Source organism: Coregonus clupeaformis, chromosome 8 (assembly GCF_020615455.1).
Source record: "Coregonus clupeaformis isolate EN_2021a chromosome 8, ASM2061545v1, whole genome shotgun sequence".
Classification (NCBI taxonomy): Eukaryota; Metazoa; Chordata; class Actinopteri; order Salmoniformes; family Salmonidae; genus Coregonus; species Coregonus clupeaformis.
In genome coordinates this window covers 32,607,495-32,625,353 of record NC_059199.1, presented here as the reverse complement: position 1 = coordinate 32,625,353, position 17,859 = coordinate 32,607,495, and the positions used below count along the sequence as shown (strand labels likewise).

The 17,859-nt window shown below is 42.1% G+C and overlaps 1 protein-coding gene across 9 annotated transcripts in view; it reads left to right on the top strand.

Moving 5' to 3' along the window:
* The first annotated feature begins 222 nt into the window (after nt 1-222).
* The window catches only part of LOC123491382 (myocyte-specific enhancer factor 2D homolog), a 33,279-nt gene continuing 15,642 nt past the window's right edge, over nt 223-17,859 (top strand). For all 9 annotated transcript variants that reach the window (XM_045221952.1, XM_045221947.1, XM_045221951.1 and 6 more), the window contains exons 1-3: nt 223-403; nt 14,997-15,355; nt 17,265-17,468. In XM_045221952.1, coding sequence (XP_045077887.1) covers nt 15,302-15,355; nt 17,265-17,468 — 258 coding nt within the window. In that variant the 5' untranslated portion in view covers nt 223-403; nt 14,997-15,301. The remainder of the gene's footprint in view (nt 404-14,996; nt 15,356-17,264; nt 17,469-17,859) is intronic.

Below are 17,859 nucleotides of genomic sequence, written 5' to 3'. Positions count from 1 at the left end.
CGACCGTACACACAGTGAAATTTTCTCCACATGCAAAATGTAAATACAGAAGCGGAGGGATACAAACACCCTTGTAGAACATGGTGGCCGTCATCTCCTCTCCTTCATGCCCTTCCTATTTACAGTAACTTATACTGTGATTGGCTTTGAAGCTGGAGTGTCAGCTTTCTATTGGCTTCTTACAAGTCACTCATGAACTGTGTCAATGACGTAGGTTGTGCACTAGCTACATTGTATCGTTTGGCTGAACGGAATAGTTACATTTTACATTAAACGGAGAAGGGGAGTGGATTTATCTAAATTGAGGCGTCGATCATGATTATAGCGCACCGTCTTTTCATTATACCTCTATTTTAAACCATTCCTCTATCTTTTCACACGATTGTGGATGTAATATATCAGGGTAAGTGGAATGATACATTTGCTTCCTGCGTTTGTTTTTCCTCGTAAGAACAAGAATGCTTGTATTGTTTTAATCAAACCGTTCTAGACAGAGGATAGCCTAATAGGCTAATTAGTATTGACAACATTATTCACCTACTAAATTATGTTTTTTTTTTGTATAATTTGTGAGCTCAGTAGTCGCAGTCATGGCACTTGGTTGGTTGGGTTGTATTTGTCGGAAGAGTTGAGGCTGGCAAGAAAGGTAGGCTAATGGCTGTCGGTCGGCTTCGCCAGAGATTGTGAAATGGCCTAAAAGAGCACCTTCGCTAGACGACAGATGAACCCTCCATGATGGTGTGAACGGTGAAAGCTCTCGGTTTAGAACGGAGGAGGTGCGCGCACGTTGAAAAAGGGGCCACAACCAAAAAAAATAGAGCGAGTTGCGAGCTGTCACAGCGGATTTGTTGTCTGCCCGTCAGTCTCTTGCCGCGTTCAAAACAACTGGGAACTCGGAAATCTCCGACTTCAGTGCGTTTATGAAAACTGGGAACTCGGGGGAGAAATCGTTTTGAACGGTTCTCCAACTCGGAATTCCAAGTCGATACCTCGGGCATCTTTCTAGAACACCAACTTTCCGACCTGAAGATCACTGACGTCATGATTTGACCTCGTATTTTACCCCGTGTTCCCAGTTGTCTTGAAAGCGCCATCAGAATGTATGTCTGTCTTTGACTTGTCTGTCAGCCTGTGCCTACACTAGGTTGGCTTACTATTACATTTTTTGGCCACTTATTTTTCATAGAAAATAATATGCTACACTGTAGGCCATATATTTCCCCTGGATTAACAGCCATACTTTCGTCTTCAATGTAGCTGTTAGTGACGAAATACTCAGGTAGGCTAGCTATCAAAGTCAAAACACCGATGTCAGAGCACGCTGATAAAACGGTCAAACCTTATTTTTGTTCTGCCTTTTTTATATGTGCATTTTAAAATCACTATACCTCTTCAAATCTCTCTCTCATGTAATTATTGCACTTTGATGTAATGGCTTTGCATGTGATTCTTAAAACAAACAACAAATCACTAATCTGTGATGCTGGGGTTTGGAGATCATATAATACCATGTGCACTCTGTACTGCACATAGGGGCCTACATATTTAGATTTGTATACCTTCACACAGCATACCTTTAATAAATCCTATTACATTTGAAGGAACATTTATTGTATAAAGCCGCTTATGCAGAGATGGTGTTTCAAAGTATTTGGAAGGCCTTGAGCACCATTCAAATATAACCGATGTTACCTCACGTGGAAAATTTGCTCAGATCTCTGTAGCCAAGTGAGCAGTGCCATAGAACAGAGGGTATGGATTCCCTAGCTGTTAGTCCACCTAAATACTGTACTTACCCTTTAGCTTATGCATAACCTCTTGATGCATCAGCAGACATGTAATATTAGATTCCAGGCCTTGAATCAGATTCGTAGTGGAACATTAATCATTTTAATGTCATGTGATCTGGAAATTGGCAGCCATGTTGTGTGGAGGGTCCCAGGGGATCCGGTTCTTAGTCTGATTCTAATGCTGCTGCTCGGTAGACCAGACACAGCCTTGTGCTTTGGGGCCAGTCTGATGGAGACAATCATGTAGACTCCGATCACTCCTAGTCATTTAATCAATGCTTGAAAATATACTTGTCTAATATACTTGTCTAACCCGACAGGGAATGTGCTACAATGGATCGAAATCTCATTGTTATTGTAAGCCTTACTTACAGTATGACAGTTTGTTACACAAAACATCAGCCAGAGTTAAACCAACTTTTGATTTTGTTGAATTCATGGAAAATAAAAAACAGATAAAATATTTAAGAAAACAATGGAGTACACATTCAAGCTGTTATCAGAAACCAACGTGAACTTACAACCTTCTGAACACATCAACACAATTTAAGAGACAATTTATGCTTCATCAGAAAATGTGATCGGAGGCGCCATATGGATGACACAATTACAGAACCTCCGGAGGCACGCAGAGGCAAATTGGAGCTCCGTACCGCATCGCCGTGCGCCTCTCAAATTTTGTAACAATGCTGAGAAATCCGCATTGACATGATTGGTTGACAGTAGGTGAGGTCCTGTATAAACACAAACTCACTTCCTTGACAACTTCCTTCACAACAGTTATGCGCTGCTCGGTGAAGCGCAAGAAGTATGAATGCCCTGACTTCTGCAGAGGTCATATCACCGTAAATGCTGCACGGCCAATGTAGACGTCGGATTGACCATGCAGCGCCTTTAAGCCAGCTGTGCTAACTGACGGACCAAGAGACTAGTCTGTCACTTTGTGAGACCTTAGGGAATAGGGTTTTTCATATCGTCATACCGTACTTCTCTCACCCCAGGATTTACGGTATTACCAGTTTAGTACACAAGGGGGTGCCAAAATAACGCAAAAAAGCCCATTGGGCGTCTATTACCAGAATGCAACAAAAAATAATTGCACAAGTAATAGAGAATTTACATGGCGGCTGCTAGCTAAATATGCTAACGAGGGCAATGAAAATAAACAAATTACAAAGACAATCCAGCTCATGACATTATACATATATAGGTAGGAACTACCAAATGTCATTTTTGGTGAGTTTGGACATTTACAAGCAAATGTGAACGAGAGACATTGTGCAAATGAACAAAGTTTTGACGCATGCAGTACTGGCTCTCCAGCAGCATGTCTACACTCTGTGTGGAGTCGCTAGGGCAACAGGCCTGCCTGCTCTGCTCGGAGAAGAGGAAGGGATGAGCATACGGGCTGAGAACGTAGAGGAGGAAAAAACACAAGGAAATCCAGATAGCAGTGGCAGGTGTACAAATAACTCATCCAATGGGCTTTGACTTCTCAAACACTGCAGAAAGCTAACACAATATGATGCATTGTCACCTTATTAATTCAGCCACTTAGCAAATGAAGTTAGGGGTTGTGTTAACTAGGCTTGGGCGGTATCCAGACTGGCATACCAAGATATTCGGTAATACTGCCACTGAGCACAAGGGGTGCTGTTTTCAAACCCCATTGATACTCTGTAATTCGAAGGTTAGCAATGCTAACAAGTACATGTAAAATCCCCTAGAGAATGCAAACTAAATGCTAACTAATGCATTGACATTTTATACAGTGTCTGACCTAAACTATACAAGTGTACAAGTAACTCAAAAATGCTACTCACAGTTTGCTGCATGCACAAAACAAATATTAGCCGGCAAGGCTCTTGATTCCGGAGGGAATTCTCTGCTCTTACCAAGCGAATGCTTGATTTTGGAAGAAGCTAACCACTTAGCTAGATAACTAACTAGCTACCAAATTAGCAAATCAAATGCACAACTGCAGAGCATTTAGCACCTTTTATACAATTAACTTAAGAGTTATAAGATATCTAGCTGGCAAACATTTAGTTGTGAATTCCATACTGTAATTAGATCACCTGGCGCATGCTTCACAACAGTGAGTGACTCAAAAGGCTCTGGTCTCTCATCATTGTGTGCTTGTAAACAAACACCACATGACACGTGACTGGGGACTACCGGTAAGCTTCATACTGAAAAATTGTGACAGGTGAAATTAAGAATGCAGTGTCCTTTATCTCCTAACATATTGCACAAATTGACTGAAGGTATTTACTTACCATTTTTTGTAATTTTTGTAGCTACTTTTAAAAAATCTATAAAGAAATAGTTTCAATGATATCGAAAAACTATCCCATGGCTTTTTACAAATACCCCGGTATATGGTATATACAGTGCATTCGTAAAGTATTCAGACCCCTTGACTTTTTCCACATTTTGTTACGTTACAGCCTTATTCTAAAATGGATTAAATTCCCCCCCCCCCCCCGGAAATATTACATTTACATAAGTATTCAGAACCTTTCCTCAGTACTTTGTTAAAGCACCTTTGGCAGCGATTACAGACTCGAGTCTTCTTGGGTATGACGCTACAAGCTTGGCACACCTGTATTTGGGGAGTTTCTTGCATTCTTCTATGCAGATCCTCTCAAGCTCTGTCAGGTTGAATGGGAAACGTTGCTGCACAGCTATTTTCAGGTCTCTCCAGAGATGTTAGATCAGGTTCAAGTCCAGGCTCTGGCTGGGCCACTCAAGGACATTGAGACTTGTCCCGAAGCCACTCCTGCGTTGTCTTGGCTGTGTGCTTAGGGTCGTTGTCCTGTTGGAAGGTGAACCTTCGCCCCATTCTGAGGTCCTGAGCGCTCTGGAGCAGGTTTTCATCAAGGAACTCTCTGTACTTTCCTCCAATCATCTTTCCCTCGATCCTGACTAGTCTTCCAGTCCCTGCAGCTGAAAAACATCCCCACAGCATGATGCTGCCACCACCATGCTTCACCGTAGGGATGGTGCCAGGTTTCCTCCAGACGTGACACTTGGCATTCAAGCCAAAGAGTTAAAACTTGTTCATCAGACCAGATCATCTTTTTTCTCATGGTCTGAGAGTCCTTTAGGTGTCTTTTGGCAAACTCCAAGTGGGATGTCATGTGCCTTTTACTGAGGAGTGGCTTCCATCTGCCACTCTACCATAAAGGCCTGATTGGTAGAGTGCTGCAGAGATGGTTGTCCTTCTGGAAGGTTCTCCCATCTCCACAAAGGAACTCTGGAGCTCTGTCAGAGTGACCATCGGGTTCTTGGTCACCTCCCTGACCAAGGCCCTTCTCCCCTGATTGCTCAGTTTGGCCGGGTGGCCAGCTTTAGGAAGAGTCTTGGTGGTTTCAAACTTCTTTCTTATAAGAATGATGGAGGCCACTGTGTTCTTGGATACCTTCAATGCTGCAGAAATGTTTTGGTACCTTCCTCAGTTCTATTCCTCGACACAATCCTATCTCAGAGCTCTACGGACAATTCCTTCGACCTCGAGGCTTGGTTTTTGCTCTGACATGCTCTGTCAACTGTGGGACCTTTATATAGACAGGTGTGTGCCTTTCCAAATCATGTCCAATCAATTGAATTTACCACAGGTGGCCTCCAATCAAGTTGTAGAAACATCTCAAGGATGATCAATGGAAACAGGATGCACCTGAGCTCAATTTCGAGTCTCATAGCAAAAGGTCTGAATACTTATGTAAAAAGGTATTTCTGTTTTTAATTGTAGGCTGATGAGGATTTTTATCCTAGTCAAGTATTCTTAACAAAAATATAAACTCAACATGTAAAGTGTTGGTCCCATGTTTCATGAGCTGAAATAAAATATCTTAGACATTTTCAATTCGCACAAAAAGCTTATTTAGCTCAAATTTTGATCACAAATTTGTTTACATCCCTGTTAGTGAGCATTTCTCATTTGCCAAGATAATCCATCCACTTGACAGGTGTGGCATATCAAGAAGCTGATTAAACAGCATGATCATTACACAGGTGCACCTTGTGCTGGGGACATAAAAGGCCACTCTAAAATGTGCAGGTTTGTCACACAGATGTCTCAAGTTTTGAGGGAGCGTGCAGTTGGCATGCTGACTGCAGGAATGTCCACCAGAACCTTTGCTAGAGAATTTAATGTTAATTTCTCTATCATAACGTCATTCTAGAGAAATTGGCAGTACGTCCAACCGGCCTCACAACTGCAGACCACGTGTAACCACGCCAGCACAGGACCTCCAAATCAGTCTTCTTCACCTGCGGGATCGTCTGAGACCAGCCACCTGGACAGCTGATAAAACTGGGTTTGCACAACCGAATAATTCCTGCACAAACTGTCAGAAACCATCTCAGTGAAGCTCATCTGTGTCGTCCTTACCAGGTTCTTGACCTGACTGCAGTTTGGTGTCGTAACCGACTTCAGTGGTCAAATGCTCACCTTCGATGGCCACTGGCATGCTGGAGAAATGTGCTCTTCATGGATGAATCCCGGTTTCAACTGTACCGGGCAGATGGCAGACAGCGTGTGTGGGTGAGCAGTTTGCTGATGTCAACGTTGTGAATGGAGTGCCCCATGGTGGCAGTGGGGTTATGGTATGGGAAGGCATATGCTACAGACAACGCAATGGCATTTTATCAATAGCAATTTGAATGCACTGAGATACTGTGATAATGCACGCCAGATATCACCAGGATCTGTACACAATTCCTGGAAGCTGAACATGTTCCAGTTCATCCATGGCCTGCATGCTCACCAGACATGTCACCCATTGAGCATGTGTGGGATGCTCTGCATCGACGTATATGACAGCGTGTTCCAGTTTCTGCCAATATCCAGCAACTTCGCGCAGTCATTGAAGAGGAGTGGGACAACCTTTCACAAGCCACAATCAACAGCCTGATCAACTCTATGCAAAGGAGATGTCGTGCTGCATGAGGCAAATGGTGGCCACAACAGATACTGACTGGTTTTCTGATCCACGCCCCTACCTTTTTTAAAAGGTATCTGCGACCAACAAATAAATATATGTATTCCCAGGCATGTGAAATCCATAGATTAGGGCCTAATGAATTTATTTCAATTGCCTGATTTTCCTTTATATGAACTGTAACTCAGTAAAATCTTTGACTTTGCATGTTGCATTAAAAGTTTTGTTCATTGTATTTTTTCATCTGTTACACACCTCCCCACCAACCTATATCAACTAACTTTTTTAGCAATTTATTTTTAGCATGTTGGTCAAAATGTTGAAATCCTCTCAAAGTTCATTGTAAAATTCTATTTATCTTCACCACATCTTCAACAGGAGCAGGAACAGTAGCTCCCACTGATTTACACGACTGATTGAGATAAAGGCTGGCCTGGCTTGTTTGCATTTTAAAGTTGGCCACAGTAGTAAAACAGTTCCTCTTTTCATGTGTCTGGTTGAACTGGAAGTGTAGGGCCTCTGTGGATATTTCTCCTTATGCATCAGGAAGAAGCTAAGTATTTTGGGGAAAGCTGCTGGGAACAACGAATGCTACACCTCTAAAACCTTTGTTGGATCTTGTATCGTTAAGAAGGCAGATCCATTGTGGCATGGACGAATTGTGATTGAGAATGTTTTGGAGTTCTCTGGTGTGACAGCACTATGTAATAGTTCTTTTTAGGGGGATCAACAAATTTGTTAGGTGGTGGGCGTGGCATTTTAGAGGCCCCCATCTTGGCGGTGTAGAGCAATATTTAAATTTTAAGCCAATTTCCTGCAATTATACACATTTTGCCATGCAGCTGAGAGAATTTTGCAGTTTTAAAGCACATTTCCTGTGAGACCACCTATTCTGCCATGGAGCTGAGAGAACATCTTGCAGTTTTAAAAGTGTTTTCCTGCAATCCTATGCATTCTGCCATGGCTTATGCTGTTTTCTTTTGCTCAAACATTACAGAATCTATACTGCTAAATACATTTTCAATTCTCCATGACTGTCTAGCTTTTATTTAGGTGATTGTTAGTTCTCAAAGATTTCTTAAAAAATATATAGGGCTATGATCTTTTCTACATACTTTATATTTGGTTTTAGTCGTTGAAGTTTACACTGAAGGTTTTTCCATCCCGAAAAATTCATAAAACATATTTTTTCTACACTGTTTGGACTTAGGCTACCCGAAAAAAAATGCGTAGGCAGTCTGCACAATGATTTCAATGGCAGACAAATCCCTATGTAATACTGTTCACCGTGTACTCTTATGGTCACTCGTTGACACACCAGGAACTCACTTGTTGACACAATTTAGTTCACACCTGCCACGTTCAGCTATTGTGTTAGACCTGACTGCTCTTAGTAGCAGTAAACCTGGCTGCAACATGTCAGCTTGACAGGACCTGTAAACGCTCTTTCCTCAGCAAAAGTTTGATATGGGAAGACAATGTGACAGGACTCAAATGGAGATTCATTGTAAAGAGACTCCATGTAGCCCTGGAGTGTGGGATTTCTGGCGCATGAGGAGATCATCTCCATCAATAGAAAAGGTAAAAGGAGAGGGAGGTGAGGTGACAAGGAAAAGTCTGATATTCAAGAGAGCCATAATGAGATGAATATGAGTAGAGGTTATAGAGAAAAACCAATAGGCCTAGGTGAGTTCTATGGTGGGATAAGGGTGAGAGATCAAGAAGGAGAAACTGTATCTATAAGAATATGAATCATCAGGTCTCTACCTCTGAGCAGCTCTCTGCATGGAACCCAGCAAAGTCTTTGCAAACCACTGAACCTAGACTCACGAAAAATGACAGAAGAACTGAGATTTTCTCAACCTATCCGTCGTTGTGAAATAATAATGAGGAATCCCTCCTCCATTAGCTGGAGTCAGATAACCGATGAGTATTATAAGCTCCCCCCCCCCACACACTCCTCCTCTTCAAGGCTTGATGGCCATGGTCCTCATTCTAGGGCTTTGCCCACATTTCATTGACCAATGCATAATCTGCTAAAAGGTCACTGCCACTAATTAATGTACACCACTCCAAAACCGACAGATGCCTAGCCTGGCTTGATTGCGCTCTCTCTCTTAATCAGAGGCCATTTTCACAGGGTGCGAAAGCACCCAGTTGACGTTTCAAGGGGACGTCCAGGCAGGTCGATAGAACCAAGGTGACGGAAGGCCTGCCCTCGACAGATAATGAGGCGGTCTCTGTAAACCGGAGCGGTCTATTTCAGACAAGCCTGCCTGAGCCTGTCCAAAGTGTCTGAGTCTGGGCTTTAGTTGAAAGCCACGTCTCTCCTTTAGCTCTTTGGGGTTCCTGTAATGTCACTGACAAAGTGAGCTGGTTCTGCTCTGGCTTGGCGTGAGTCGAGCCGCAGCCTCATTATCTTGGCATCTAATCAGTCCTCCAGCCAGCTCCTAATTGAGCCATCAGTGCTTTCGGGGGGAGGAAGAGGGAGGATGGACATGTCAATTACAGTAATGAGAGGGGGTAGCCATGCCGAGTGCAGCACGGGGAGAACAGGGCTGGCCACAAGCCTTGCAGAGCAGAATCCTTGTTCTAGTTCATTCTACGGCTAATCAAATAGACCAACTATAGCCTAATATGTCAGCAAAGTCAAGAACTTGTTAGGTTGCCATTCACTACGGGAAGTAGGGGTGCTGCAAAAAATTGTTGGGAAAACGTCTTTCTTCACAAAAGTAGTGCACTGGTCCTTTACTAGTCCTGTATTAGTGGACCGATTTTTGTAAAAAAAAATTATAGCAGTCCTATTGCGCAGGTAAAACATTTTTTTTTTTCTCAACCAGCTACGATTTGGCCCAGTCTCGATTTTGGACAGTTGGATGGAGAATATTTTTGTGTGGAAGAATTTGGGTTCTAATCTTTTGTAGTTTACTCTTTTTGTTTGATATTATTTGGATTTTCTTCTATGGTAGACTGTTGGGGTTTGGCACATCCACAACGGAATCACTGACCTCTCCAGCTGCTGTTTACTATTGTTCTGTAGTGAAAGGGGCAAGTGCAAAGAGGCTAAATTCATCCATTTCTTTTCTGGAAGAAAATATTACAAATCCGGACTAGTCAGTGAACAGACATTGGAATCAAGGACTGATCTCAGTTTCAGGAGGGGTAGAAAGTGAGTTGTAATGTCCAGGATTACCATGAATATGGTGATAGTACATAAAAAGCAATTTTCTTGTCAGATATAGACAGACACTTGCATGTGGTTTCCCTCAATGGAGTGTCACATTGTGCCATATGCTTTTATCCAGATTAAGCACTCTCGATGCATATATAATGTAAATGATCACAGGGAATGAACCCTTGGGTGGTCTTGGAGATCATTTTCCTGTCATGGTCAGTGACGTCAGTCTGTTAACTGTTAACTACATAGACAAAGCACTGCTCTAACACGGTCTTAAATGGTACTTGCCATCATATAAACATACAATTTAAGTTTGTTTTCAGTCGTGATATGGGAATGGAGATTTTTGGTGGTTTTGTCATTTCTGATGTGCGGTTTGGGTGAATTACGTCATGTTTAATTCACCGTAAATGTGTTTGTTGTGTTCACATGAATGTATTTACAACTCAAGGCTATGTGCCTGTATTGCTTATGCATGGAACTTTTGCATGAACTCTTGAAATGGCAATCCTTTGCTAGCGCACTTGTGAGATTCCAAGGCCGAACATATTTTTGGGATCTCAGATTGTTCTGGCAATTCTAACATAGAAACTTCATTAGGAGGAAGGATGTTTGACATGCTTTTTACATTTGTATCACTATTATTTTTATGATGAAAGTGGTCATTTTAGGCCCTTTTTAGACCTATACTTGACTCTGATCTAAGAACCGTACATGATCCAGACAACATCTTGGTGTCATACTCCTTATAGTGTGCTCAAAAATTTGGAGTATGTCATTTATTCAACATAAATATTCATATCTCAAAACTATCATTTTTGATTTTGTTAATTTTAAGACATTGTTTGGAACAATATACTCTACAAGTACATCACATTTCCAGAGTGGGCTCTCTGCTAATTTAGGGCTGGGAATTGCCAGGGACCTCACAATACGATATTATCGCGATAATTTGGTGCTGAAATTATATGTATCTTCAAAACATATTTTGCTTACCATATTTCTGCTACAGAGGGACGAGGGAGCAATGAGAAAACAACAAGTTTTGATCAGTCATGGAAATAAAAGTGCTGATAACAAATTGGCTCCCTATTTAAAAGGAAGATGGAGAACAAGCTATGATGGAAAAATACTGGAGTTTTGGTGCAGGTACAGCCAACTAGCGCAAAAATAATATTGCGATATTGTCAAACCGATATCATATATCGTCAAAAATGTAACTGTATAGACCCCCCCCATCACTATGTTAATTTTAAAGGTATGATCAATTTTATGAGCACCACCAACACAGTGAATGGGAACATTGATTCAAATGGAACTCCCTCTACTGGTGAGTTGCTGAATGAATGTGCAATCCTAAAGGAGGTCTGTGATTGGTTAATGACATATAATGTCAATTTTCTATGTATAAAATGGGTAATATCGTTAAAGTACCAGAGAGCCCACTCTGGAAATATGACGTGTTTGAAGAGTATATTGTTACAAACAAACAAGTTAGTTTTGAGATTTTCATATTTGTAATGTTGACTAAATGAATTAGAGCATTTGTATTTCAGAAACTAGACATACTCCATATTTGAGAACACTATGAGGAGTATAATGACACCAAGATGTCTGTATTATGTACAGTTCTCAGATCATAGGGTCTTTACAGGATGCATGTATAGGTCTAAAAAGGGCCTAAAATGGTCACTTTCATTATGATATTCTCAAAAATGGTTTGTGATACAAATGTAAAAAGCATATGAAACATCCTTCCTCCCAGTGAAGTTACTATGTAAGAACTGCCAGAACAATCTGAGATGCAGTATCTCTCTGATGCTTAAACCACCTGTCTTCAATGCCCTTTCTGGCTTTTTGCTGCATGATCGTGTATGTGTCCATGTGTGAGCAAGTATTTGTGTGCTTGGCCTGATACATGGTGCAGTTGGAAATCCTCATATGGTGGGGGTTTTAACTCAGGCCTTCACTTATTGCGCCACATACATTGGCAGCACATTACCCCAGTCTTCATTTTCCTGAGGCCTTTTAATGCTGAAATACAGCTAGTTTTGTGGAGGACCTAAGTGCTCTCCACCAGCTGCAGAGATAGCTTTGCATATTTTCCATCTGGCCTCACAATGATCCCACTGAAAAGCTAGGGGCTTGAAGGGTCAGAGCTTAAACACTTCAGCATTTACAGTGCCTTCAGAAAGTATTTACACTCCTTGACTTTTTCCAAATGTTGTTGTTATAGCCTGAACTGATTAAATTTAGATTTTGTGTCACTGGCCTACACACAATACCCCATAATGTCAAAGAGGAATTATATTTTTTAGAAATTTTACAAATTAATTACAAATGAAAAGCTGAAATGTCAGTCAATAAGTATTCAACCCCTTTCTTATGGCAAGCCTAAATAAGTTCAGGAGTAAACATTTGCTTAACAAGTCACATAATAAGTTGTGTGGACTGACTCTGTGTGAAATAATAGTTTTTAACATGATTTTTTAATTACCCCAATCTCTGTACCCCACACATACAATTATCTGTAAGGTCCCTCAGTCGATCAGTGAATTTCAAACACAGATTCAACCACAAAGAACAGGGAGGTTTTCCAATGCCTTGCAAAGAAGGGCACCTATTGGTAGATGTTTTTTTTTTTTTTTAAAGCAGACATTGAATAACCTTTTGAGTATGGTGAAGTTATTTAATTACTCTTTGGATGATTTATCAATACACCCAGTCACTACAAAGATACAGGCATCCTTCCTAACTAATTGCCGGAGAGGAAGGAAACTAAATCAGTGATAGGAAAAAACTGAGGATGGATCAACAACATTGTAGTTACTCCACAATACAAATCAAATTTTATTTGTCACATGCGCCGAATACAACAGGTGTAGACCTTACCGTGAAATGCTTACTTACAAGCCCTTAACCAACCGGTACCAAGTCAATGTGCATGGGTACAGGTTAGTCGAGGCTAACCGAAATGACAGTGAAAATTAATAAAAATATTCCAAAACATGCATCCTGTTTGCAATAAGGCACTAAAGTAAAACTGCAAAAAATGTGGCAAAGAAATTAACTTTATATCCTGAATACAAAGCGTTATGTTTGAGGCAAACACAACACATCACTGAGTACCACTTGCCATATTTTCAACCATGGTGGTGGCTGCATGCTATGGGTATGCTTGTCATTGGCAAGTACTACAGAGTTTTTTTTAGGAAAAAAAAACAAAAAACTGAATAGAGCTAAGCACAGGCAAAATCCTAGAGGAAAACCTGGTTCAGTCTGAACAGAAAGTGCGCTAACAGCTGCTCCAACATGTAAACTTCTGGATATGATGGTGGACGGCACAGACACATATGTACTAAATGACACCAGTGGGTTCTGACTGAGGTGGGGGTTACTATGGTCTGCACGAATTTACCTGGTTTTCTTTTTGTTATTTTGTTATAGTGCAATTTACCTCAACATTGATCCTGGTGACCCATTGTGTATGCAGGATTTCCCTCCAGTTGAGTAAATTGTAATCAATGCAGTTAGCATCTAGGGAAGCTGCAATACTGTACGACACATGGAATGAGATTGGAATAGAGATGCTTTCCCTTATGCTTCTGATCCCAGCTTAGGGAGGGCAGTAGGCTATAGCCTGGGGTTGAATTCATATAAGCCTAAACACCAAAAATGAATGGTTGGTACAAACAAGTGCCAAATAACGAGGTTCTTCATCAAACTCAGAGAGCAGCTAATTGAACACAGTTTTACAAAGAGCCTATAAGGCGCTCTTGAGATGTGGGCCTACTTACACCATTGTCTCATTTGCAGGAGAGTCCTATGAGAGGAATGAGGATATAATTAATATTTGAAGCCTCTTCATGCATGTCATGAAAATGTATGCTGAATGGAAATGAACCCCTGCTGAAAGAGTCAATCTATTGTGTGGACTATGGTGAAAAAAGAACCAGCTTTGTTCCAGGTCCAATGGCTTTGGCAGGAAGTGGCTAATCTTCGAGGGTATGGCTAATTCCGGGCATGTGTAAATGTACTTGGCGAATAAAGGTGCTTCTGATATCTATTAGTCATTCAGTCCCCTGTACAGTATTCCAACTCTGACATCACTGCAGAATGTTTTCGAGCTGTGAATGTGTCCACTAACACTGATGTTGCTTCACGCACCAGTCTTAGGCCCCAAGGAACAAGGTTTGAGTTGACTCCAAAGAAGGAAATTGCCCATGTTGCTTCTTCTCATCTAACTTCAGCCTATGAAACATCACGCTACACGCTAATATGCTACATGTTATCCCTGGCCACATACTTCTCATCTAACACGCTCACCTGGAAGTACAAACAACCCCCCAGGGGAGAAATGTGTCTTGTGTGAACACAGGTCATTTGAGATGCCTGTCGTAATCCTTCCGTCTCTCCCTCTGACGTCCTTGTGCATGGGAAATCCCCTCCTGCGCAGCTAGTGGTTAGCGTGCCATGTTGTTGTCACAGACTAGCCTCTATGAATAGGTGAGGGCTGTCGCTAATCGGTTGGAAGTGCTAGTGGCGGTTAGCATGCCTTTCCTCAGTGTGGGGCTGTGGGATCACATCTGACAATGGCAGGGTGACGTCAGAGCCTTTCTGCCGTTGAGATGCGGGGAGTGCCTACTTGTGCGTGTGTGTAAACTGACTGATGGAGAAGCATAATAGCTGTTGGCACAGTGTGAAGGGGTGGGTGTACTCAAACCGGTCAGACAGCGTTACCTGGGCTATTATCCTTGAGCCACAGGTTTTGAACAACATGTTTCTCTCGCATAACTCTGTTGTCCACAGTACTTACGGATATGTTAACAGTAAAGTTGCTGTATTCCAAGCAAATCTGCTTTGCTGAATTGATCTATAGCTTGCGGTTAGTTTTTTAGTTGTCTTTTTGTTGTTGTTGTTTTTTTTCCTCACACAGTGTATCGTAGACAACAGTTTCTTGTGTATTTTAGTCACCGAAACACTGCATCTCTTTTATGAAAACACATCATAAAGGCTGTTTGCTGTGTGTACATGAGGAATATAGAAGTAACACCCTCTCTCTTTGTCTCTCTCCCTCTCCAGGAGTGACATCGTCCTCACCACAGCAACGGTCGAGAAACTGGTGACCTTTTCACCTGAGCGAACAATGAACTGAGGGCAACTCTCCACCAGCTCTACCAACGGCAAACCCTCTGCCCCGTCACCCCAGACCTGGGCAGAGGAGTGTGTGTGCGCGACTGCACGTGGTGTTTGTTTATGAGTCTGCCCCTACTCCAGAAAGAGCTAATAGGCTACACTCCCTCTCTCCTCGTCTGAGAGGAGGCACCTCTGACCATTTGAGACTGATTGACTGACCCCAGCCAACACAGTCACCACCACCAGGAAGCATGGGGAGGAAAAAGATTCAGATCCAACGGATCACCGACGAGAGGAACAGACAGGTGAGACAGAGATGTGTGGCCGTGTCTTCATAGTCTGGACCAGGGCCTTGAATATAGTCGACTCCTTATAAGATAGGCAAGAAAGATGTGTGGCCTTGTCGCTCTTTGAATACTGAAAAAAAGGCATCCTTCCTTCCTCCCAATCATACCCAGGCGGGCCGATTTATGTGTTAGCCCCCCAAGGCCCATTTGACACCATGGACCAGATTCAACGTTTGTACCGGTGCAAAGTACGCACCTGTTGAAATAATAAATGGACCAAAAAAGGTCAAACATAGCTGAAGAGAAGGAAGAAGAGCTTATAGTTAATGTTTAATAAGACTTTAAAGGTTTTAGCTTTTTTCCTTCAAAAAATAACAGGTGCAAAATTATGTCTTTCCCTATGTTAATGTACTGTACTAGTGTTCGTGTCACTGTGCCCATTAATGAACATCATATCAGTGTTGAAGTTTAATGTTACTGTTTTCTGGGTTTGTATAGGGTGTGTGCAGAATGTATCTTTAGTTTGTTTGACTTGAATGGAGCACTCGCACACCCATGGCCCTTTCTGAGAGTGCATAGTGTTTCAGGCTGAGTAGGCACAGAGTTCAAACCAACATGGAGTCAATCAGATCACACACAGCCCTGCGGACAGCTGCTCCAGATAAATCAATCCGCCCACAGCAGCTGCAGGCCAGTGGACACAGTCATATCAGGGACAGGAGTTACTGATCTGTGTGTGTGTGTGTGTGTGTGTGTGTGTTTGTGTTATAAAAGGGTGAATGTGTTTGTGTGGGGGTGTGTTGAGAAAAGTGATTGTTTGCGTACGTGTGTGTTTGAAAGGGTAAAAGTGTGTGGGAGTGGAATTGTGACCGGGTGTAGGGGTGTGTCTGTGCTACGGTCTTGGGAAATCTGTTACTGTCCGCTTCTTGTTCGCAAATAGATATAGAATCACCACTCACCACCCTCCTATTTGACTGCTGTTCCGATTAGATTCATTTATTGGTCATGAATGGTTAAACAATAAAATAACCTTCCTGGTTGTACATTGCAAAACGCATAAAATACCCACAATACACAGAGGGTACATACAAAACATATTAGCATTGCAACTGTTATTGCCTCAGGTAATTCAGAAATATACACACATAACATACAGGAAACGTTCAAATCAAATACATAATTGCTGACCAACGGTTACATATCACTACAGTAGCATTGCATAATAGCATATTACAAAAGAATAACCCCAGTAGATGTTACACCCTTCCTTGTCCTCTATTGCTCTTCCGTGTGTGTGCGCACTTGCTTGCTTGTGTTTTTGTGACGTATGTGTGTGAAGATTCTCTATATCTAAAGGAGGTTATTCTGAGGGAAGGATATTGAAGGCCCTTAGCAGTTTTCTCATCAAATCATCTCATTTGCATGTTCAGGGATCTGAGAAACCGGGGGAAGGAGAGTTGGGAAAGAGAGAAGGGTAAAGAGATGTACGCTGAAGAGAATGGGATTAGTTGCATGTGGCAAAGCTGGGTCCTGTTCATTAGGCACGAAACGGAAGAAAACACTCTGAAATGGAGGGAGATATTTTTCGTGACAATGTTTTGAAGCATTTTGCTACAGTGTGCCCTAATGAAAACGTCACTGAAGAACTTGCCTGTGGCACCAATTCACTCCATTGCAGATAAAGGAAACCCACACTGCCGGTTCACTCAGATTTTTAACACTGTGTCGGATGTGTTAATGACAGTACATAAATTGACACTTTCTACAGACACTACAACTCAAACTCATTGTCACTTTCCTCAACCTCTGCAATCTCTTCCCACCTCCCTCCATGATGTTATGTAAAGCACTTTGTGACAATGCTGATGAAAAAAGTACTTGTATAAATAAATGTAATAGATTGATTCTCTATCCACTCCCAAACCAGGTGACGTTCACCAAGAGAAAGTTTGGCCTGATGAAGAAGGCGTACGAGCTGAGCGTGCTGTGTGACTGTGAGATCGCCCTCATCATCTTCAACCACTCCAACAAGCTGTTCCAGTACGCCAGCACCGACATGGACAAGGTGCTGCTCAAGTACACAGAGTACAACGAGCCACACGAGAGCCGGACCAACACCGACATCATTGAGGTAAAGCAAACAAAAAGGGCTATCAGCCTCTTACCGTACTGCTTTTGCTTAAACCTGCCTACAATGCCAGGTGGGCAGGGTTTGTGCTTTTTTGACTCTTCCTTTTGGTTCCACTGCGCCAGGTAAGTTCAATCACGCATAGTTAACTGTTTGAACCCAGGTCTGAAGAGAACAATGAACCGTATTGCAGCCACAGTGTCGTGTCGCTTTTTTTGTAGCCTCCAGTGTTGTAGAATACAAATAGAAGCCAGAGAGGGAATGGGAATGTTGTCTCAGAACTGAGCTGTGTGTCTTCTTGCCAAGTCCGGAAGTCTTAGGAAATGCATCGGATGCTTAGCATCGTCACAGATCGTTTTGTACTGTATACCCAACTCCTATTGTCATTTAGCAA